A 24,830-nucleotide genomic window follows, 5' to 3' on the forward strand; every position below is an offset into this window, starting at 1 on the left:
TAGTGAGTTTCTTGAGACCCTCTTTGAATTTCCAACCCACTGCCTTGCCCGTCATGAACAATTATCTAAGATCACTCCCCTAGCTCCTTACACGCAAAACGCTCATTCCCTTTATAGCACTTACTGCTATCTCAATTGCGTGCTTTCTTGTGTGTTATCCATCTCTCCTGCTGAAATGCAAGCTCGATACAGCAAGGAGCTTGTCCGCTGTTTGCCGCCGCACTCCCAGCACCCCAGCCTGCCCGGCGCAGGGTATGTGCTCAGCGGTCACTTGTCATGAATGGGTTGTGGGTGCTGAATGTGTGCACAGTCAGTTGCTCAGTCCTACTCTCTCTGGCCCCGTGGACCGTAGCCGCCAGGCTCCTCTGTCCACAGGATTCTCCAGGCGAGAGTACTGGAGTGGGTTGCCAGGCCCTCCAGGGGATTTTTCCCACCCAGGAATCGAACCTGCCTCTCCTGCGTCTTTTGCATCACAGGCAGATACCATTTCTTTCTTTAATCAAGTTTATACAAACTTTAGAAGAGTGTTTTTATAATTAATAGTTGATTAAATACAAAATTACTTCTAAAGCTTAATAATACAGTTTTGGTTAAAATTTTATATGTAAAATCTGAGCTTCCCTGGTGGCTCAGACTGTAGAAAATCTACCTGCAGTGTAGGAGACCCAGGTTCGATCCCTGGGTCGGGAAGATCCCCTGGAGAAGGGAATAACTGTCCATATATATGAATTTCACATTCTTTTTAGATGGAAATTGAGATTAAATAACTTTGACTTTATGACATCTTCTCCAGGCATCTCATACATGCTCCTCAAGTCTGATTTTTCCCTTCAAGCTTTCCCTAGAAATCCCAATCACCCTGTTTCTTCCTCCTCCCTAAATCTGGTGGCATTCTTGGGGGCTACACATTTGGATTCAGCTTGTCCTCTACCACAAACAGTAGATCTTTGGCTTTCACGGATTTAACAGAGTTGTTACTGAGCATGACCGTGAATGCTGATGACTTGTCGTCACTTGTCATTTTGCTAAGGTCAGATCTGAAAGTCTGGGCTGCCACAGCCCCAGGGGAAGCCAGCTCACTGCCCTCCGCACATAGAGCAGCTCTCCCCTCGAGTGAAGCCGGTGGAGACACACACCCCACACATGTCCATCCTGCTTAGCTGCTCCTTGGAAAATGGCCTAAAAAGCCAAACTCGGTGTCAAGGATGGAAGCACTGTGATAGTGATAGTTCTTTGCAGAAAACAGAAGTTGGGGATAAGTGAAAGAAAAGGACATTCACCTGGTCCTTCTGAGCCATTGATTAATCTAGAGTTGGGTGAAACTACCAGAGCAAGTCCTTCTCACTGCATTTGGTAGAAGAAAGTATGCACTGTGCGTTAGTAGCATTCACAGATTTGGGAGTTTAGAAAAGCCTCTATACAAAGCTCACCTTAAAAATAGTCTTTAGATGAGAGTGCTACCTCTCCAGTCAGATGTGCAGAGAGAGAGCTGCCTTCATATGCTGCATTATTTAGCAGATGCGATGTGCCAGACCCTGTGCCAGACACTGTCTATAAAACTCTTCATTTAAACCATATAAATCCTCTGTTGAGGTAGGTATTAATGTCTCTTTTTCTAGAGACACAAAAACTGAGGTACAAAGACTTTAAGAAACTTGCCTAAAGTCACCCAATCAACAAGCAACAAGTGACAGGTGTTCAGTCTCGTCTGACCCGCGACCCCATGGACATGGCCCACCAGCCTCCTCTGTCCCTAGGATTCTCCAGGCAAGAACACTGCGGTGGACTGCCACAAAGCAGGGATTAAACTGCAGCAGGCCCCATCCAGCGCCTACGCTCCTGCCTCTACATTATCCTGTATCCCAACCCCCAGCCCTTCCCTGCTTCCCGCACATTCGTTCAGTTGATTCTTATTGGGTTTACTGACTCCAACCTCATTTCTAGGTTTCCCAGATCCACCTGAGCTGAAATGCTCGTTACACTGAAGCATTTTAATCACATAAGATATGTGCAATTAAACTATGCATTGTGCACACACACACACAAGAAATGATTTTGCACTGACAATATTGACTTCAGGTTGTCTTACTGTGTCCATGTTGGGAGACCTGGGTCCATAAGATAAGTGTTCATCTGAAGCTTTTGTGAAACAACAATGTTCACAAGCTCCATCTTCACTGGTGGAGTCCTTCCCCTCCCCTCTCCACCAACACATCTCCCCCCACCCCAAGGCTTCTGGAAAGAATCCAATTCTTTCCAGAAAATTGCATTTCTCCCTCTTTCACACCCATTACTGGAGGTGCTAATGAGCAGAAAGCAGCCCTACAAGTAGACAAAAAAAAAAAAAAAACTAGAGAAAAGGGTGTGCAGTGGAAAATCTGAGAAGAATCAGACAGACCACAGTTCACACAAGATCCAGTCCATCACATGCAGAGCACAGTGTGAATAACAGTGAGTCCGGAATGAGGAGGCAGGTGAACCGGCAGCCAGATGTTCTCTGAGCCAAAATAAAGTTGCCGGGCAAATCACTGTTTGGCAATAATAAGCATTACATGTGTGAAAGTCACTCAGTCGTGTCCAACTCTTTGAAAACCCGTGGACTATAACCTGCCAGGCTCCTCTGCCCATGGAATTCTCCAGGCAAGAATACTGGAGTGGGTTGCCATTCCCCTCTCCAGTGGATCTTCCTGACCCAGGGATCGAACCTAAGTCTCTTGAATTGCAGGCAGATACTGAGACAGTCAATTCCTAGGCAGGTTGATAAGAAGTCCAGGATCCCCATCAAGGAGGAAAGGGGGGTCTGGAATTCTCAAGGAGGAAGAAAGGACAAACCTCTTTTTTTTCTCTACATTCCTTAGACTTAGTCACATAAATTGTTTTTTTTCTTTAAGCCTGGAACTAATGATAAACAGCAAACAACTCAGTTTAAACTCTGTACTAAGGATTATACAACAACAGTGTATCCTGCCTGAGGACAGTTTCTCCTTCCTGAAAACTTCTGATTAATCCTGATATCTTAGAATGTATATTATGGGAATGGTAAGATCTGGTAAGATTTTTCTATTGTTAGTTCTAATCCTGTCATCTTAAAATGTAAATTATGGGAGAGGGTCACTTCCCTGGTGGCTCAGACGGTAAACTGTCTGCCTACAAGGTGGGAGACCCAGGTTCAATCCCTGGGTGTGGAAGATCTCCTGGAGAAGGAAATGGCAACCCACTCCAGTATTCTTGCCTGGAAAATATCATGGACGGAGGAGCCTGGTGGGCTACAGTCCAAGGGGTCGCAAAGAGTCAGACATGACTGAGCAACTTCACTTTTCACTTTCTAGTAAGACCATGACAAACTTGAGACATTCTTTTGATTTATTGTAGTAACCAATTGAAAAAGTATACAGCTCCCTGCTTAGACTAGCAGGGGGTATGCTCCATCCCCCTCCTGGTGTCTGTGTCAGAAGCTCTCTCTGCCCTCTTTCACTTTAATAAACTCTGCTACACAAAAGCTCCTGAGTGATCAAGCCTGGTCCCTGGTCCTGAAGCTACATCTTCTTCAGAGATCACAAATCCGACACCGTTCACCACAAGCTATCAATTCCTTACCATCCAAGCCACCAGGGAAGCCCAATAAACATTGCCAGCACTATTTTTTTTTTTCAATTTATTGGAGTGTACGTTATTTACAATGTTGTGTTAATTTCTACTGTACAATATTGTAAAGTAATTAGCCTCCAACTAATAAAAATAAATGAAAAAAAAAGATTAAGCTTTATCCATGGAATCTAAAAAATTAGTACAAATGAATTTATTTTCAAAACAAAAATAAAGTCCCAGATGTAGAAAACAAACTTGCAGTTACTGAGGAGGAAAGGGAGGGAAGTATATAAATTGGGAGAAGGGGACTCTGCCAGCACTATTTTAAAAGACTTTCAGGACAACAGGAGAGTGTCAAGGCTGCTTAAGGCGAGAGAGGCTGTGGCCAGCAAGTCACCATGACCAGAAATCCTCTCACCCCACCTTCTTTCTCCGCCGACACCCCCCCCCCCCCGTTTCACTTTCACTTGCTGTCAGAGACCTTTTCCACTATTTGACTCTTGTGCTCTAGAAGTACCCGCGTCTCTTGTGCATCCCTACCTTTGATCTCACTGAAGTCCTTGGCCAGCAGCACCCCCATCCTCCCCGACGGAGAAACAGCTGAGGTCACAGATTTGCATGATTCTGCAGAGCTCTTACAATGCTTTACATGACAGTGAGGTGTACCAGGTGGAATGTCTTAGACTGAAAATCAGAGTGAGTTTTAGATTCACACCTAAAGCTAACTAGCTGCACGATTATGACCAAATAACATAAAGCTGCCAATTCATATTCTATTATTTTTTGTACCTCCTAGCTCTAAATCTCAATAAAAACTTGACATTTCCCACCAGAGCAATCAGCAACCTCAGTTTATAGAGTTCTCCAATTCTGAGTTCCGATCTAGTGTTCTTTTCATTAAGAAAGATGTTAAATTCACAAAAATAAAGTATGGCCACTCTGAGCGTTGGGGAAGGAAATGGCAACCTACTCTAGTATTCTGGCCTGGAAAATCCCATGAACAGACTAGCCATGGACTGCAGTCCCTGGGATCACAAAGAGTCGGACATGACTGAGCAGGCACTCAGCGACCACCACACATGCACCTCACTCAACACTGAGAAGCCTGATATTTCCAAGGAAGGAAATCCCAAGCATACCAAGTTTATGATCTGAGAGTTCTCATGTGAAAGCATGATTGCTCAGAACTCAGAAATGAGGGTCGGCTGCCTGGGCCTGAGTGTGCCCTTTGAACACAAAATGTGAAGCTGTACTTTATTTCCAGAGAAAATGCTTAGCAGTGTCTACTGGTGAACAGGAATGCAGGCTATGGCTGGAACTGCTGGTGCACTGACATACATTTGAGAAATATCAGCTGACCACCTAGTGTTTCCCAGACACTGCTTAGGCACTGGGGCTACAGACCTAAATAAGAAGTCGCCTCTTTTCAATCAGCTGATCACCTAGTGTTTCCCAGACACTGCTTAGGCACTGGGGCTACAGACCTAAATAAGAAGTCGCCTCTTTTCAATCAGCTGACCACCTAGTGTTTCCCAGATACTGCTCAGGCACTGGGGCTACAGACCTAAATAAGAAGTCGCCTCTTTTCAAGGTTATATCCTGTAGGGTATAAACAGATCAAGTGATATTTTAGGGCTTTCCCTGAATCATAAAGAAGCAGAAGTGAGTAGGGACAATTCTGAGAGTCTCGCTTGACTTCTGAGGCTCCAAAAAGATCCTCACTTTTATCCTGATGCAGACCATATGTAAATAGTGTTATTAATTATTAGTGACTCAGTCGTGTCTGACTCTTTGCAATCCCATGGCCTATGGAATTGGGAAGTCCATGGGATTTCTCAGGCGAGAATCCTGGAGTGGGTTGCCATTTCTTTCTCCAGGGGATTTTCCCGACCCAGGGATCGAACCTGTGTCTCCTGCAGCTCCTGCATTGGCAGGCAGATTCTTTACCACATGAGTCACCTGGGAAGCCCATATGTAAATAGGGAAATGTAAATATGTAAATAGGGATGTTCATAAATCAGGTTCTAGAACTCTAGATACACCTATATTTCTAGCCCTAATTCTAAATAAAATCAATATAAGGAACTTCTAGTTTATGCACTTGATAAACCCAGGAAGTGATTCAGTTGAAAAAAACCTGAAAATACCAACTTGAAGGAGTTTCAGGATGAAAAATGAAATGTGTTAATTTCTACTGAATTTGTAAAGTTGCAGTCTACTTGTATTAGAAGTAATAAAAAGCCCAAGCCAAAAATGTAAGTATGCAAAGGGACTCTGAAATAACATTTGGGAATTTCAAAGCATTAAAAGTATCTTTCTCTCTCTGCTCCTTAAGGGTGCCATGTACATCTGTTGGCATTTTCTCCCCCTCTCAGACACGCCAGTAATTACAGCAGGTACTGCTGGTCTGAAGAGAAAATTCCCTGATGTGAACACTGACTGCTCAGTGGCCCCTTTGCCTTCTTTAGAGAACTGCCAGTGGCTGGCGGGCGGGGCCTCCTGGGACCTCCAGCGGAGCCCACGGATGGCTTATGCGAGGGGGATCAACCCCAGCTCATGGCTCCGGGTGGCAAAGTTCTGTACTGCCATTCATGCTGCAGACTCCCCACAGGGTGGGCCGATTCTGAGACGGTAAGGGGCCAGGCACAACCTTGAAAAGAATGACACGGCCACTGCAGATGGACATGACATAAACTGGTAGAAGCAACTAAGTCCAAGATGGCAGGCGATGTGACTTCTGGCAGACCACAAGCCTCAGTATACACTCACTGTAATACATCGGCGTATGCTAAATGACACACCCCTGGTACCATGCCAGTCCCAAGGCTGACCATAAAAGGCCAAGAAGTAGGTGGTGACCCGATTCCTGGAACTCCCCCGCCCTCTCCCCCAAATAGCTGAAATAATCTTCCCACTCATCAGCTTATGAAATTGCTGAATTGTTTTGTGTTGTTTAGCTGCTAAGTCATGTCCAGCTCTTTGTGACCCAATGGGCTGTAGCCCGCCAGGCTCCTCTGTCCATAGGATTTCCCAGGTAAGAATACTGGAGTGGGCTGCCTTCTCCTCTCCAGAGGATCTTCTTGACCCAGGGATTGAACCCACATCTCCTGCATCAGCAGGTGGATTCTTTAACACTGCGCTACCAGAGAAGTCCAGCCTATGAAATTATCCAACCTGTAAAAACCCATATCCTTTTGCCTTCTGAGATGACCCGCACTCTGATTTTGAACTGTAGATCTCCCTGAATAAACCTGCTTTCACTGTACTCTGGCTTGCTCTTGAATTTCTTCATGTGCAAAGCCAAAGGCCCTCACTTGGCAGCTGGTCCCAGGGACTCGCCTGAGACCCAGGATGTGACCATCCTCTCACAGCCCATTTTTTCCCTGCAGCGTCACCACGTCATCCATGCTTTGCTTCCTCCCCTGTCTACGCTGCGTCATTCATTTCCTTACAGGTTTCTCCTAAGAGCTGTTAAGTTAAGTAAACAAGGAGGCCATTAGACTGAGATGGATCTATTGCTTAGGAGGTCTATGTGAGCAAACCAAAATCTAAGCCCTGAAATGCCTTGAGGTTATGAAATCAAACTTAAGAATAATCAATCACAGCCAATGTGGGATTTAAGCTATAAATGATCGAACGTTTCTTTCCTTTGCTTCCACACTTTTTCTATATAAGCCTTTCCCTTATATACTTCCAATTTGAACTGATTTTAGCTCAAACTCTGAAAATGTCCAACATGCCTCAGTTTATCGTATAGCAGAGTCCTCTCTTAGCAATCGCTCCTAGAGAATCTCCATTTCAGACTCATCTTCCAAAGAATTCTACCTAAGACTGTCATCAATGTATGATCTATTTCATAAAGGAAGAGCAATCTGCAAAGCCTAATAAACTAAAACAAAGCTTAGTCTGCTAGCCACACAACCAGGCACAGGAAGCTCTCTATCTTGAGTCTCATGACCATTTCCAAAGAGATGGAATCAGGTGAATTTGCGCAAGTCAGCCTATGAGCACTGAACACACACTCCCCCGTGTCTCTCGCGCGGGCAGCGCTGCGGCTCCAGCCCAGGGAGAGTGACTCAGGACTACTCTGCACTGGGAGTCATGTATAAAAGTGGGCAACTCTTCACGCTTTCATCATGGCTGCCTCTGTCTCCATGCCAACAGCCATCCTAATTTTAAGTCACTGATTTTTATTAGAGAGAATGGAAGATGGGGGCAGTTTGAACTCCACTCATCAGCTCAGTTCAGCTCAGTAGCTCAGTCGTGTCTGACTCGTTGTGACTCCATGGACCGCAGCACGCCAGGCCTCCCGGTCCATCACCAACTCCCGGAGTTTACTCAAACGCACGTTCATCGAGTCGGTGGTTCAATCTGGCACATTTACTTTAACGCTTACAGTGAGAGACTAACAGGAAGATAACCAAGCTGTTGCCAGGTTTTCGTGTCCTGCTCCGTCTCAGAGGTGATTCAGGCAGGAACTTGCTGACTGCATTTTACAGCAACACATCAGGCCTGTTACCACTTAACTGCATTAACTGTGTTTCCCAGCCCAGCAGACAGTCTTGATTTACAGACGATGCAGTCAGGGATGGCCTGCCCAGTAACTCTATTTCCATTTACCAGATGGGAGTCCCCTCAGGTCAGAGACCACTTTCTCCCCGGAAGAAGGGGTAGGAAGTTCTTACTTAGGTGATTTTTAGGCAGATGGTAGAGCTGATATATTTAGAGGCTCCAGAAACATCATTCCATTAATTACACTGTCAAGATCTTGATTACCAGCAGCCTTTCTGACTTAGGCCAGGGCTGGTTTACATTTACATTTGAGATTCTTCTAATATAGCTGGGCAATGTAGCTAGAGAACAAAATTACTTGGTTATATTTCACCTGGAATTTTGGGGGAATTAATAGATTGCTATTGTTGGAACTGAACATTAATGGTGGCCTAGTGAATTAAGTAATGATATAAAAATGTGATAAACTGATGGGTGGACAGACAGACAGCAACAGGAGACAGCTGGGTAAGTGGATAGGGAGGCAGAAATAGATAAGGGTGCATAGAGATGAATAAGGGTAGAGAGAAAGAGATAAGGTAGGTAGATGAATGAATGGAGAAACAGAGGGAGAGATGGATAAAGGTAGAAAAAGAGACAGAGAGACAGAGACCTGCCTTTGCCCAGCAGTGGTGGACAAATAAAAATGACTGTGCAAGCGGAAATTATACAAAGTGAACTCAATAATCAGTTGGAAAAACTGGTATTATTCTATGGATTTTCAGAACTGTTATTAAGATATTAAAATAGTCTTACTGTCAGTTATATAAAATAATAAAATTAATATTTACTAAATAATCTATAATTTAAAACATTAGAAAGATTGGGGATTCAGTGCTTTTATTCCTTCGCCGAAAACTCACTGAGAGCAGCTTGAGCAGCGCTTGTCGCTTTCTCGTCACGTAGCTTAGGAGACGCGAGCGTCCTGTCTGTGCCCTGACAAGTCAGTATCCTCCTTTCTAGGCCTGGATCAGCTAGCAGCTTCTTACACTGCACCTGGAACTTCCAGGGATGTGGAACTTCTCTGAGAGCTCCATGAATGTGAAGTCTTCCCCTGGTGTCACTCTTCCAGGTCACCTTCCTCCTTTCTTCACAGCTACTCTCATAAGCTTACCTTCATTCTCTCTTTCTAATATCCATTCCTGCAAATGTCATACCGATTGACCCCTGGGAGACAAGGAGGACACACACCTACCCCCCTCACTGTCTGTGTGTGAACGAACAAGTATGCTGTGACTGATCACAGCAGACTGAAATAAGTGATGTGACCGGCTGTCACCACGATGCTCAGAAGCTACATGCACACAGCCACCTGTGGGTAAAAACTAGCAGCAAAACGTGTGCTTTACAAAATTACTTACAGTGAATATGCAGTTAAAACACAGTTAAAATTACTTACAGTTAATAGTACAAAATTACTTACAGTAACTGAAATCTGAACCATGTTGTTGACTGGGGACATTTAATTAAACCATGATACTGGAAATTCACAGATACTGGAAAACACGCAAAACAAGGCCAGCACTCTCTGTGTGTGTATCTGCTTTTGCTGTTCAGTCGCTCAGTCGTGTCTTGACTCTTTGCGACTCCATGAACCGCAGCACGCCAGGCCTCCCTGTCCATCACCAACTCCTGGAGTTTACTCAAACCCATGTGAATTGAGTCGGTGAAGCCATCCAACCATCTCATCCTCTGTCGTCCCCTTCTCCTCCCGCCTTTAATCTTTCCCAGAATCAGGATCCTTTCAAATGAGTCTGCTGCTTGCATCAGGTGCCCAAAATATTGGAGTGTGTGTGTAAACAGAAATCATATTTGTGTAGTTTGTGTGTGTATTCCAGTGTTCCTCTTAACCTATCTTACCAAAGATAACTTCAGTCTTTGTAGGGCAGGAGAGAAAAGACTTTAGGAAGCGCTGCCCTGGGGTGGTACGCCTGCTCCCTCTGCTGTGGATGGAATGCTTCCCTCCCCCCTCAAATTCACACGTGGAAGCCCTAATGTGATGGTTTTAGGAGGCGGGGCCTTTGTGAGGTGATTAGGTCGTAGACTGGAGCTTCCATGGTGGAATTAGTGTCCTTATAAGAGGAAGAGTGGCTATTCCTCTCTCTCTCTGCCACGTGAGGACACAGAAGAGGGCGGTTTGTAAATCAGGCTCCATGCTGGGACCCTGATCTTAGCCTTCCAGCCTCCAGAACCACAAGACAAAAATTTCTCTTGTTTATAAGCCAGACAGTCAAGGGCATTCTGTGACAGCAGCCGAACCAACAGCCACCCTTTATTTCCATAAAGGCGAATGAAGGGTCTGAGATACTTTGATACGGCTCTTAGTTCTGAAACTTTGCTTTTGGTATGGGTTCTGGGGGTCCCGGGGGTCTCACTCATGTGAACACTTGGTCCCTGGGTCCCTTTAGCTCAGCTTAGTGGAAAGTTCTGGCCTTTAGAGTTAGAAAGAGGGGTTCAAACTCTGGCCCTGCCTCTTACTAGAGGAGTGATCTTAGAAAAGTTCCTTAACTTCTCCAAGCTTGCCTCCTAGGCTAAGTCGTGTCCAACTCTTGTGACCCCATGGCCTGTAACCTGCTGGCTCCTCTGTCCATGGGATTTCCCAGGCAAGAATACTGGAGGGGGTTGCCATTTCCTCCTCCAGGGGATCTTCTGGACCCAGGGACTGAGTCCCTGTCTCTTGCATTGCAGGTGGATTAGGGATTATTTAAAGCACTCTGCCTGAGACAGACTAAGCACATAATAAATACCAATTACCAACTTACTTACTCTCCTCTAATACCACCCTGGGGAGACACATTCCTCTAAACATTCCCTTTTGAAAGGAACTTTTGTGGAAATGAGGGGAAGTTGAGAACTGAACTGCATCTCAGAGCTCCCAACTGGGTTATTTTTTTTTTAAACCATGTTGTATTTTTGTGTTTTTAATATGACAAGAAATAGTTTGCAAACTGAGATAACAAGGTAAAAGTAAAGACAATACCTGATAAACTGAGCACAAAACAGAATTTAACAATTCTGCCATGTATTTGCTTATTACTGTTTTTTTTTTTAAGTAGCGAATCAGAACTTTAGTTTTTTCTGTTTATTTTTCCTTTATTAATCTTTGTTTTCTTTTCTCTTTTTCTTTTGTCCGAAATAGGACCATTAAAGACACCTCAGTAATAACCATAAAAAGACTACCTAAAGAAGGATGATTCAAAAAATTTATTTGGGGCATAATGTGTTTTATAGTTCAGGGTAGAGACGAGCACTTATGGGGCAAGCGGGGCTTGCAAGGAGTTAAACGATTTGAGACTAATTTGATGGCGGGAAAGATGTTTCTGTTGGTGCACCTGGCCCATCTACAGATGAGAGTACCCACGGGGACAGCAGCGACCCGTCACCACGGCCCACAGCTCACAGGCCCAAGGACGTCAAGGGGACGCAGTAACGGCCCCGTTTGGGGGGGCGGCATGGCTGACCTTGATTGCAGCAGGCTCAGAGAACGGCTGCCAGAGTCCAAGGGGAGAGGCAAAGTGACCGCGATGAAAGAGCTGCACTAGACTCTTTACAAATTAAATAAAGGAGACAATGAAACCACAGCATTGTCCCATTCACTCGTTATTCCTGTACCTTGATTTAGAGTGTGGCTGTAAATAGGAGACCTTCCATTTTCCAGGTCCCAGATCCCTCGTCTTTAGAAAGAGGAGGCGTGTTTGATCCCTCTCTTGGCTCAGGCTGCTTGCGTACATTATCATACACTGGATGGCTTAAAGAGCAAACACTCATTTCTCACAGTTCTGGAGGCTGCAACTTCAAGACCAGGGTGCCAACATGGGGTTCTGGTGAGGGTCGTCTCCCTGGCTTGGAGAAGCCTCCCTGCTTGATGTATCTTCGTGGGGTGGAGAGACACTGCTCTGGGGTCCTCACCCCTTAGGACACCAACCCTATCATGGAGCTCCACCCATTTCCACGACTTCATCTAAACCTCATGACCTCCCAATGCCCCCACCTCCAAATCCATCACATTAGGGATTGGGGCTTCAGTCTACAGATTCTGGGGGGAGACAAACATTCAGTCCAGGGAGGTCACCTCTAAGTTACCTTCTCCTTGACTATGTATATGAAGATTTCCTATGGCCAACAAATCAAATTCAAACCATCTGTCCAGTTTTCGAGACCTTCCACAATTGGGAGCCACCCAAGGTACCAGATTTTCTCATCACCTTCCTCAGGATAACCCCACTTCCCTTTAGACCAGTCTCTGCTCTGCCCTCCCTACAAAGTGTAAGCCTCTGAGTGCTAAGTTGCTTCAGGCATGTCCGACTCTTTGTGATCCTACGGACCATAGGCCGCCAGGCTCCCCTGTCCATAGGGTTCTCCAGGCAAAATACTGGAGTGGGTTGCCACGCCCTCCTCCAGGGGATCTTCCCGACCCAGGGACCGAAGCCGCATCTCTTCCATCTCCGGCACTGGCAGGCGGGTCCCTTTACCCCTAGCGCCACCAGAAGCCATCACCTCCCTTTCTCTGATGCTCATTCTCCTCGGGGCAGGACTGAGTTCTCCCCGCTAACTCACGATCATTTCTTCAGGTCCCTGGACCACCTCACTGTAAAGAGTAACTTTAATACAAAGTTTTCATTCTGTGTAGTGAAGAGGAAGCTTGAGGATTTGCACTGAAAAGAATTTTAGAAGGGAAACTGTTGTTGCTTCCTATTGTTTTAATTCATGTAAATGCCAGTTTTAAAAACTTGAAATTGAATATAATATGTACAAACTTTGTCCTGGAGCTACTGTTATTAGTCTAAAAAAAATAAATCAAAGATTAACAGCATAGGAAAAGACAAAGGCTATCAATTTAAGATAAATTACAGCTGAATATATATAGGATCATACTTTATATCTTTACAAATACCAAGTGAATTCTCTGATATTTGTGGTAATATAAGAAAGCCACAGTATTAAAGATTTGCCATTCGTTGTAACATTTTGCTAAAAACCATTCTTATGTCTCCACATCAGGATTCAGTATCAAATATTTATTCAAAAAAATTCCAGTTTGCATTTGCTTCCTTGGACTTGAACTATGGTAATCTTTTAAGAAATTTTGAAGATAAAGGCAATAAAAGACATTCTCCCTTCTGATAATTATCCATGATAAGTCGTTACTGATTGCTTTTATGGGCATAATGCATGATACAATTTAAAGAAACATCTGATGATCTGAAAGTACATCAAAAGAACAATATTTTAAAACCAGAACGCTTTTTATGCACCTTTATGACTGCTCCATTGGAATGCTTAATGGGTCTACGGATACTTTGGGATAAACAAAAGGCATAAGCAGACAGTTTATAAGTGAGAAAATGGAACCTTTGGAAAAAATGCTACTATCACTACTAATGACATAATAACTATTTTTCAACTATTCAAATGGTAATGGTTTTAATTGTAGTTGGTGCTAAAAGAGATGAGAGAACAGTACCTTCTAGAGTTGACAGCATCTTGGTTACTTGCAAGGTGTAGGGATGTGTGTGCTGGACAGCCTCCCCTCGCCTCCAGAGCCAGGCCCACCATCCGCTGCCCCGCTCGGAGCCCAGGGAGGCTGACCTTAACCGAACATCTGTGGCCCCTGCCTCTGGCTTCCAGGCAGCCTCAACCCAAGGCAGACACCAGTAGGAGATCAGCAGGCAGGGATTTACGGGGATTGTCTCTCTGCTAAGAGACCACAGCTCGCAGCGAGTGGCCCTTTTCCAGAGCTGCAAGTCTTGCTAGCGTCAGGTAGCTGCTCCTCTTCCTGGCCACTTCCGGGTAAAGGATGGCAGTGACCTCTTACCGCTCAGCTCCTGATTTCCTCTGTCTCGGCCACACTCATAAGCTGTCACTGTGTTGAATCCCGTCCAGTCACCCCTTCTGAGTTTGCCATCCATTTTCTGCCGGACCCTAACATACACAGCACATCCCTGCATCCACTCTGGATCCTAACCCAGTAAAGATGTTTTTCGTTCTGATCAACTCCTCCCCATTCCCTTCTACAGCAAATGTCTGTTGTTTTTGCTTCCCCAGAATCCATTCAGTCTTTTTCTTGCACTGTATCCTACTTTTCCATTTCAGAACTACCTTTCCTCATCCATCGGGGCACAATTTAGATAAGGCTGATTTAGGACTTTTGTTGGAAATATGAGAGCAAAGAGCCTTCTGTTCACTGAGGCAGCCAGCTATAAAAACAAAACAAACAAAAAACACCCAGACAAAGCTGGAACTCTTGGGCCAAAGAAAAGGGCGCTTGCTAGGGTATAAACCAACAAAGTGGAGAGGGTGCAAAAACATGTAGACGCAGGCCTGTTAGCCTTCTGTGAGCCCTGGAGCCCACCGTTGCTGAAGCTCACCCTTGGACACTGCTGTTATCAGAAGTGCTAGGTCCCCTTTTTTGTGCTCAAGCCGAGTTGAGCTTTCTGTCACTTGCAACTAAAAGATCCCAGACTAACAGGACTGCCCCTAAAACAAACACATGTGATTGGAGAGAGTAAAATTGGAGAGGGCGAGAGGCTGTGACTTCTAAACACTGCCGTCCAGCTTACAGTGCTGTTTTCACCAGGAAGCCTCACACACCCGGTCACGAGACACGGCCTGTGGCCTTTGTTTATTACAATCTCGGTGTCACCACCACCTGCATTGTCCCGTTGGTCCATCGCAGTCTGCGAGAGATGGGACAATGCCACAGCAAACACACACTTTGTGTTGGAGTCGGTGGCTGGGACCCACGCATGAACTGATGCAAACAAAGAACAATGGTGGAAAACAGCCAGATGCCCTGTTCAAGTGCCACTGAACCAGGCCTTCTTAGATGACAGGTTCATTGGCAGGAAAGCTGTTATTGCAACAATCATTATTCCCGTTTACCACCTATTAGAATGTGAGTCACTGGGAGGTCAGACTGTCCCCAAAGCCCACTGTCCCTGAGCACTCACGGTCAAGTTCAAGGAACAGCAGTCAGGTGTTGGGACAGTGGCAAAGGCTTAATGCTTTGAAATCAAGAGGACGGTTAACTCCCAGGAGACTGCTGCAAGGTGAGTTTCACGATCTTCAACATATCACATCCCTTGGGAAAAGAAACCACAGTGCCAGTGTTACCATGACCCCGGGTCCTTTCCACTGCAGCTGCCCTCCCCGCATTCATGTCTACACACCTGTCCCCCTCCTGCCCAGCACTGTGCCTTGCACAAAACAGGTGCTCAGAAATGATGACGTTCAGAGCCTGCTGGCTTAAGAGAACGAATAAAAGGTGATATCTGAGAAGAACGCGCACAGAGCAGTTGCTCCAGTCTTCGCTGTTATTATCACTGCTGCATGTGTGTGCACTAAACTGCTCAGTCGTGTCTGACTCTGCAACCCTACTGTAGCCCACCAGGCTCCTCTGTCCATAGCATCTTACCGGCAAGATTACAATTGCTTTATTTGCAAACTATCTGTGTTAACAGTTAACAGTTAGGTCCATCAAAACCCACACAAAAACCTTTTTAAAGCAACGATTCCGACTTCCTTACCTGCCAAGGAGACAGTTCTATTGTGTGTCTGAGTTATTTCCCCTGCCCTTCCCCTTCCCATGTACATATGAGAACCAAACTCCCCGGCCGCTGGCTCACTCATCCATCCAGACAATAGCCAGTGAGTGACCACCTGCATTTTGCCACATATTGGACTGTCTGTGGGGGAATCAAAGTTGCTGAAGACACACAGCCCTGCATAACGCAGACCTGCTGGAGAAGGACAAGACATCCGAGAGAGAGACTCAGCCTGTGGAATGAGGCACCCGACTTCAGGGGCTGCAGCGAGTGCTGGGGAGGCCTGGGGAAGACGCCTGGATGGGGGATGTTGCCTTACCTTTTCTGCAAGCCAGCCGAGGTGCCTGATCTCCCGGCCCCCAGCAAGGCCCGCTGAGCCCAGCTGCTCCCGGACCTCGGTGATCACGCGGGTCATCAGGTCACTGACGGTCGCATGGATGGCGCTGAACCAGGCCTGGGCCGTGGCAGAGTCCTTGCCCCTCAGGACCACTGTGTGCTTAGCATCTGGAGAGTGGATTTCCAGCTGCCTGGAGGAGCAGAGAGAGAAGGGTTAGGAGGTTCCCTGGCAGATTGTGTCACTGCAAGTCCTGAGCTAAAAAGGCGAATTAATTTCTTTTTTCTATCATACATTTTATTTTTAATTTTTTTAGCTTTTTAATTAAGGGGTTTTTTGGAGTGGGTTTTGTTTCTTTTTTTTCCTTTTGGACTCTCCATGAAGCATGTGGGGTCTTAGTTCCCTGACCAGGGATCAACCTGGTGCTCCCTACAGTGGAAGCACGGAGTCTTAACCACTGGACTGCAGGGAAGTCCCTAACTGAGATTTTTAAATTTATTTTTTAATTGAATAAAAGTCTTTAAACTCTAGAGTGCTCTACAATTTTCAAAAGTTTCACATAGATGAGTTCATATCATCCTATGATAACCCCTTTCCCTCCCTCCTATCCCTACATATATCCCTATATATATATATCCCTCCTATCTCCCCACTAAAGTGAACTAATTCTTCATTCCTACTTTTAAGCTTCTTTTGCATGGCTTATCTTATGGCCCCATCATCCATCCATCTATCCATCCATCCATCCATCCACTCACTCACCGACTCATCCATAGGCACTGACTGCGTCTGGGCATTGGCAGAGCTACTGAGGGCACAGCTATGCAGTCACCTAAATTAAGGATGCCTGGTCTTCCTGTTATCAGCTGTGTCTTATTAGCAGCATCATATTAAGACTTCCAAGCTGTGAGCTGATATTAATCTGCCTTACTTCTCCATCCCCAGAGGACTTTAACAATATGCTCACGTCCTAGCAGATGCTGGTGGGATGTAGACTGAAATACCTATTCACCTGCTTAATTCTACTCTTCATTATTAATTGTGAATATCTTAGCATCACAGATGACCAAAGTTTTGCATTCTTTAGGAATCCTGTCCGTGGCACATTTCCCTACCTTTTTCATCTTTGTGCACGTGTAATGCAGGCTTCCCAGCTGGCTCAGTGGTAAAGAATCCGCCTGCTAAGAGGGCACGCAGATTGGACCCCTGGGTCAGGAAGACCCCCTGGAGGAGGGCATGGCAACCCACTCCAGTGTCCTTGCCTGGAGAAGCCCATGGGCAGAGGAGCCTGGAGGGCCGCAGGCCATGGGGTCGCAGAGAGTCGGACACGGCTGAGCAGCTGGGCACGCGCGCAGTGCAGGAGTGAACTGGCTGAGGGTGAGGTCACAGGGGGGAAAGAGATGCACTGAAAAGTGTTGTTTTGTTGTTGTTTTGGGGTTTTTTTTTGTTTGTTTGTTTTTTTAAGCTGCACTGGGAGGCTTTTGGGATTTTAGTCCCTGGACCAGTGATCGAACCTGAGCACCCTGGTGGTGAAAGCTTGGAGTCCGGACCACTGGACCACCAGGAAATTCCCAAAGAGTTATATTTAAAGTCAAACTTCAAAGTTTATGCAAGAACTCCAGTGGGATCACCTGAGATTCAGTGTGAGATCTGCATACTGTAATTACATGGTAAAGGCAGAAGTTCTTGACAGATGCTCTTGGTTTTTTAATTTTTTATTGGGAAGCACTTACAGATTTACACAGCATTGCAAAATCAGGACAAAGAAGTCCAGCACACCAGTCACTCAGTTCACTCTGATAGTTCTATTCACTGAGTGAGTTCCAATCACTCATTCATGCAGTTTACTCATTCACTCATTCATGCAGTTTACTCATTCACTCATTTCATCCACTGTTTACTCTGACAGTTCTATTTATATAGCTGTAATATATTATAATATCAGGGCTTCCTAGGTGGCTCAGTGGTAAAGAATCCACCTGCTAACAAGAGATGTGGGTTTGATCCCTGGGTGGGAAAGATCCTCTGGAGGAGGAAATCGCAACTCACTCCAGTATTCTTGCCTGGGAAACCCCATGGAGGAGCCTGGTGGGCTACAGTCCATGGGGTCAAAAAAGAGTCATACCCATCTTAGCGACTAAACAACAACAATACGGTATCAAAACCGGGGCCTTGGCAGAATGTAAGTGTATAGCTGGACCCCATTTGCCACGTGTAGATTCATGTAAATACCACTGCAACCAGGGGACATAACAGAAACCACACGCTTTCCCCCCAGCCACCCCCAGGAGTCACAAGTGCTGCCCTCCCCCCCCCACCCCACATCCCCAACAAGCACTCCCCACATCTGTAATTTTATTGCAGAGAGAAAAATATACATTTTATTTACTCATTCATGTATGTATACAGGCAAATAAATCCCACTGATTAATTCATGTTTGCACTAGAGAGACATAGGAACGGGGAATTTCAGAAGTGAATGAAATGATCCATGTATCAATTTCCTTTTACCCCTCAATAATAGTGGTAACATTCACTGAGTTTTTATTATGCATCAGGCAAAAATTTAAATCCTTTTATATTATTTTTTGTAATTTTCCTAACGGTCCTATGATTGCTATTATTACTCTCACACAATGGGCTTCCCTGGTGGCTCAGTTGGTAAAGAGTCCTCCTGCAATGCAGGAGATCCTGGTTCGATTCCTGGGTGGGGAAGATCCCCTGGAGAAGGGATAGGGCTACCCACCCCAGTATTCTTGGGCTTCCCTGGTGGCTCAGCTGGTAAAGAATCTGCCCACAGTGTGGGAGACCTGGGTTTGATCCCTGGGTCGGGAAGATCCCCTGGAGAAGGGATAGGGCTACCCACTCCAGTATTCTGGCCTGGAGAATTCCCTGGACTCTACAGTCCACGGGGTCGCAAAGCGTCAGACACAACTGAGCGACTTTCACTCTCACGTTTCATATAATAGAATTAAAGGGGCTTCCCAGGTGGCCCAGGAATAAAGAATCTGCCTGCTAATGCAGGGCATGCAAGAGACATGGGCTCGATCCCTGAGTCAGGAAGATCCCCTGGAGGAGGAAACAGCAAGCCACTCCGGTGTTCTTGCCTGGAGAAACCCATGGTCAGAGGAGCCTGGCGGGCTACAGTCCACAGGGTTTCAAAGAACTTGGCACGACAGAGAGACTGAACAACAGCAAAGTTGGGAGGGACAGAGAATTGACCCAAGGCCAGAAAGCTGGTGATGTCAGGATTCAACCCATGTTGATAAGGCTCAGAAGGCCATGAATTTAAATACTGTGTTACACTGTCTCTCCTTTAGACGGGATGGCATCTAATAACGGTGCATCTGTTGTGTTCCACAGCTGTCCCAGGGCATCATCACCAACACGCTTGCGTGCTCAGCTTCTCAACTGTGTCTGACTCTCTGCAACCCCAAGGACTGTAGGCTGCCAGGCCTCTCGTCCTTGAGATTTTTCAGGCATGAATGCTGGAGTGGGTTGCCATTTACTCCGCCAGGAGATCATCACTAATAAACATGCCCAACAAGTGTCCTCCTTAGCTCCTGAGTTTAAAGCAACAATTCTGCAGATCACCTGAAAATCAAAAGTCCCAATGTAACCTGGCATCATTTACATTTGAAACCTGTCTTTTAGAGTGAGTAAACCTTTTTACTCATAAACTTTAATTACAGAAAAAGAAGGATTTATAAAGTAAAATATCTCTAGGGGAGTTTTAGCAATAATTAGCTTTTTTTTTTTTTTCCAGTAAGAAATCTTCAAAACAAGTCTCCTTACTAAGAATCCAAAGGTTTCCTGTGATGAAACAGGGTATTTTTAAAATGACATTTGTCCTTACCAAGAAAAAAAAATACTCTCAAGTCTCTCAGGCATTTTTCAGATAAATGGTTGGTCAATCTATGGTGAGTTTTCATTCCCTCCCAAAGTTTTTGGAGAAGGAAATGGCAACCCCCTCCAGTATTCTTACCTGGGAAATCCCATGGACAGAGGAGCCTGGCGGGCTGCAGTCCATGGGGTCGCAAGCGTCAGACACAACTTAGTGACTAAACCACCCCCACCACCAAAGGTTTGGCTCTTCATGAAGTTGACCAGCCAAGCACAGACTAGGATTCTCCGAAAGCATTAATGAGAGCTCGACTTGTTCTTTAAATTATTCTATCAATATCCACTATTCTAGGAATTTAAAACACACAAATGTTTTCTTAGAATATTTTCCTTTGAAGACCTGTTTTTTTTTTTTTTTTTTTCTTAATGACAGCTTGGGAAGCAGTTACTTGTCAGGAATCACACACACATGCAAAAACGATGCCAGCGAAAAAGAGAATATTTCTTTGTTGAGTTGCCAGCAAACCCAGAGGAAAGGCTAGTGAGGAGGGGGCCCATTTTCCCCAGATTCTGACAGCATTTATCTTTATTATTAACTTTTAAGTCAGCTTTTTTTTTTTTGGCCTCGATGCATGTGGGATCTTAGTTCCCTGATCAGGGATTGAACCCCTGCATTGGAAGCATGTAGTCTTAACCACTGGACCACCAGGGAAATCCCTTAAGCCAGCTTTTAAAGTACAGCATATAGACAGAAAAGTGCACAGATTATAGTTTATAGCTTAAATGTATTTTCACAAAGGGAACACATTCGAGTCAAGCACCAGTCAGACCAAGAAGCAGAACATTACTGGTGCCCCAGACACTCTCCCCTTCCCGTTACTTCCCTTCAAATAACCCCTGTGAGGATTTCTGTCACCATAGACAGCTTCGTCTCAGGCAAAACAGAAGCAGTTCTCCTTGTTTTCATTTGTTGTTTTTCTTGCCTGTGCCAGCGGGGGATCGTGGAGAGGCGAGGTTAAAGACCAAGTCCTGTGCCCTTTCGTGGTGGGTCTCAAAGTGTGACCACAGACTGGCAGGAACAGAATCTTCTGGGAATGCATTAGGGATGCAGACTCTCAGTTCACACCTGGACCCACTGAATCAGGAGCTCTGGGAGTGAAGTCCAGCAAGGCTCCACCACGCGGTGTTAGTCGTCAGTCGTGTCCGACTCTTTGTGACCCTGTGGACTGTAGCCCGCCAGGCTGCTCTGTCCATGGGATTCTCCAGGCAAGAACACAGGAGTGGGTTGCCATTTCCTTCTCTAAAGGATCTTCCTGACTCAGGGATCCAACCCAGGTCTCCTGCATTGCAGGCAGATTCTTTATCGAACGAGCCACCACCTCCAGATAAATCTGATGCAATTTAAGTTTGAGAAGGGTGCTCTATAGATTCACAAGAAAAAAGCCCTGATCTTGGTCATGTGCCAGGGTTCCCAGTGGCTGAGACGAACATGCTGAAAGGTGACCTGACTTCCCCTCAATAGTGTCAAAGAAGGAGCAAGCGGACATAGAAGAGAGGAGCCTGTGACTTTTTACAGTCAAACACAGCAGCAGCAGCAGTTCTCCAATGAAAGTATTCTTCAGGAACCTGGGAGTCGTTTATTATTATTTTTTAAAAAATCATTTAATTAAATACAGATGTTTGGACCTCACTGCAAAGCTATTAAGAATTTCTGGAGGTTGAGGCCTGGGTAAATGCTTTACACGGTCCACAAATTACATGGATTAAGGATCATGGCGGGCCTCTCCGAGCCCGAGCTCACGCCTCCCAAGGAGCTGGCCTGGAGGGGATCGTCACCAGAGGACAACACGGCAAAGAGCTCCTGGGGGTGTTTCGGCGACCCACCGCCGAGTGACAGACTCCCCCAGAATCAGGCGGTTTGAGATGCCAAACTCTTGTTACCTCACAAAAGCTGCTTGAGCGTCTATGACATGGTAGCTGGGTTCCCCTGGAGAGCAAGAAGGAACTACAGTTCCTTTTATGAGCTAGTCTCCAAAGTCACACGGCATCACTTCTGGTTTATTCTTTGTGCTGCAAGTGAGTCACTAAGCCCAACGTATGCTCGTGAGGAATCAAAGAATATGGGGACACCTTAAATCACCACAGAGCGGCTCTGGATGAAGCAAGGTTCTGGAAGAGAGTCAATCCTGAGTGTAAAGGGCGAGTGTTTGGGACTGTGAACCAGCAGACTAAAAAGAAAGCGCTTACAACATGTGAGTGAGGAGGAAGAAGGCTTGTTTCTGACAAAGCTGCAGCTTCAAGTTCTAAAAAGAGACAGGCTGTGGAGCGAGAGGGGGTCAGAGTCACCAGAGGGAGGAGAAGGAGTGTTTCTCTGATGGCCCGCGGGGGCTGTGCAGAGCCTCCAGAACAATGGTGGACGAAGACCCGACGGCTTGTCTGACCCAGAACGGGCGTCAATTGTTTGGGTAACAGACACTGAAGAATACAGTGATCTGCATTCACCTCTCCATCAGCTCAACAAAACTCAAAGGGGAGAAAGGAAGAAATGCACAAACTTTTTATTTTAATCCCTATAAACTCCACACACTAAAGCAGACAATAAGCATCTGGTAGCATGATAGTCCCCAGGAGCTCCAAGGGACAACACAAGATTCTGGTCAAGGTCATGGAGGGTCATGCCATCGGGTTGGCCGAAAAGTGAATTTGGGTTTTTTCTAAACATCTTATGGAAAAACTTCAATAACTTTCTGGCCAACCCAGTGTATATATTTATTTCTTATTATATTACCTAGTACAAGTCTCAAACAAAATTTTTCACTTAACCTCATTGTCAAAATGTAAATGTACTCAGTGCAATGCATGTCTTGGAGTAAAAGGAGAGACAGAGAAAGAAATTCCATTCCTGCGCTGGCCATGCTGTGGTTTTATCAGCAGTTTTTTTTTTTTTAACAATTTAAAACAATTTAAAAGCACAAGTATCGGGGGTAGTTGTTAAGCATGTGGCTGTGGGGGGTCAAGGCTGACTTTAAAACTTGCTGGCCGTGAGCCATGTTCCATAATCTCCCTAAGCTTCGATCTTCTTATCTGTAAAATGGCTCAATCTTGCCTCTCAAGATTATTGAAAAGACAAAAGTGAGATAATGTGTGCATGAGATGTCATAGTGAAAAGCTAATCTTGATCAGTTCCAGTTTACACTCTAGTTTACAATGAAGAGTCTTCCCAGTTTGGGTGCAAGCAAACGGCAGTGGTTCAATGAAGCCAGAAGGAGAACCCTCCAGGGTGGGCTCTGGTGCAGTTCCTTTTCAGAGCACCTGCACTTGAAAAAGGCAAGCTCAGAAGAAACTAAAAAGTTATGCAAGGCTATTTCCGGCATCTTGGAATGGAAAAAAAATAACTTTGGGAGAGATGCATGAGTTTCCTGAGAGATTCTGGAGATCTGGGGCAAAGCTGAGTCTGCATTCTTCCCTCCACTTACGTATTTGTTCCACCTAAAAGGACTGTGTGAGGTTCACCCTCAGGGGCACATGTCCCTGTGAGCTACAAGTGTCTGTTGAAGTCCCTTCACTTTCTGAACTGCCTGAGGTAAGCAGTGCCTCTGGGGGTGAAAAGAGATTGGGAATGGTTTCACCTTCCTAAAGTATTTTTCTGACAACATACCCGCAAAGAACCATTCTGTAGGGTCAAATATTTCAAGTAACTCATTTTTAAAAAGGGGACTTTCAACTCCAATAATTCTTCATCCATGTGTAAAAGAGAGATAAAGATGGAAGGAGATAAAGATGAGGAAATAAAGTAGAAAGAGGGGAGGGGGGAGGAGCGCGAGAAAGAAAGGGAACATGAAGACTTAGGGTGGAAAAATAACCAAGGGGTCTGTGAAAATGGCCCTGAGGTTGGGTGGCTGAGGTCATTAGAGTCCGAGAACCAAAAACGCCTGCCACAACGGAAGTCAGAACTGCATGGGGTGGACAGTAAGAGCAGTATCGCATCACTGACGTGAAAATGACCCATATCAATGCCCGTGAGCCCTGGAGAAGGAAATGGCAACCCACTCCAGTATTCCTTTCTGGAGAATCCCATGGACAGAGGAGCTTGGTGGGCCACAGTCCATGGGGCTGCAAAAGTGTCAGTCGTGACTTAGGGACTAAAACAAATGCTTGTAAGTGTGGAGACTATACAGGTAGGTTCAACTAGGAGGGAAACTGAGTGACCGGACAAGGTAAGAAGGGAAACTTTCTTTATAATTTTTAAAAATAAAATGTTTTATTTCAAAAAATAGTTCTATACTAGATTTTATATATGGAGAAACATGTAAACATACCGACATTCAGAAGAGCTACAATAGTCCCCCAAAGTCAATTTCTATAATTGAAGCCGTATCTTTACTATACGGATAGTACCAAAAAATGTTTGCAAGCCACATAAAAACACAGCCACATTACAAAAATTGTCTTATTCTGCCTAAATACAAATGCCAACAAGCAACCTGAGAACAGGATCAATCTTCGCAAACTATTAGAGCCAAAATGAATCAGCAAACATACTCACTTAAGAACAAAAATTTTCATGGGATAACTGTAGTTTTTGAATTTTGTTCCATGTGTATGCGTTGTGTATTCACTTTATTTGAACAGTAGAAGAGGAGGAGAAAGTGGGGGAGAAAAAGCAACAGGACTGGCCTGTTGGCTAAAGCAACCCTGTTCCAAAGTGCAGGCTCTGGAATTTATAACCTACGCTTCCTCACGGACATCTGTGGTTCTACGGGCCCACCTTACACCCCCGCCTCTTCTGATGACAGGCTTTACCTCCATCCTCCGTCTATGTGATCTGGGGCATCGATGGGCTAAAGGTGGCAGGTGTGACGCCATTTGTCCAAGGAGATCCAGGCCCGGGGTTTCTTCAGGAGTCGCTGTTGGGGTGATGCTTTTCTCAGCATGTGTACAGAGAGAACGGTTACAGTCATGGGTCTGCA

At 45.4% G+C, this 24,830-nt stretch overlaps 1 protein-coding gene across 1 annotated transcript in view; it reads right to left on the reverse strand.

Moving 5' to 3' along the window:
• SNTB1 (syntrophin beta 1) overlaps positions 1–24,830 on the reverse strand; it is a 239,868-nt gene that overhangs the window by 69,233 nt on the left and 145,805 nt on the right. Inside the window, exon 3 of the mRNA XM_061123889.1 lies at positions 16,003–16,210. Within this exon, the coding sequence (XP_060979872.1) occupies positions 16,003–16,210 (208 nt within the window). The remainder of the gene's footprint in view (positions 1–16,002; positions 16,211–24,830) is intronic.

Source organism: Dama dama, chromosome 21 (genome assembly GCF_033118175.1).
Source record: "Dama dama isolate Ldn47 chromosome 21, ASM3311817v1, whole genome shotgun sequence".
NCBI lineage: Eukaryota > Metazoa > Chordata > Mammalia > Artiodactyla > Cervidae > Dama > Dama dama.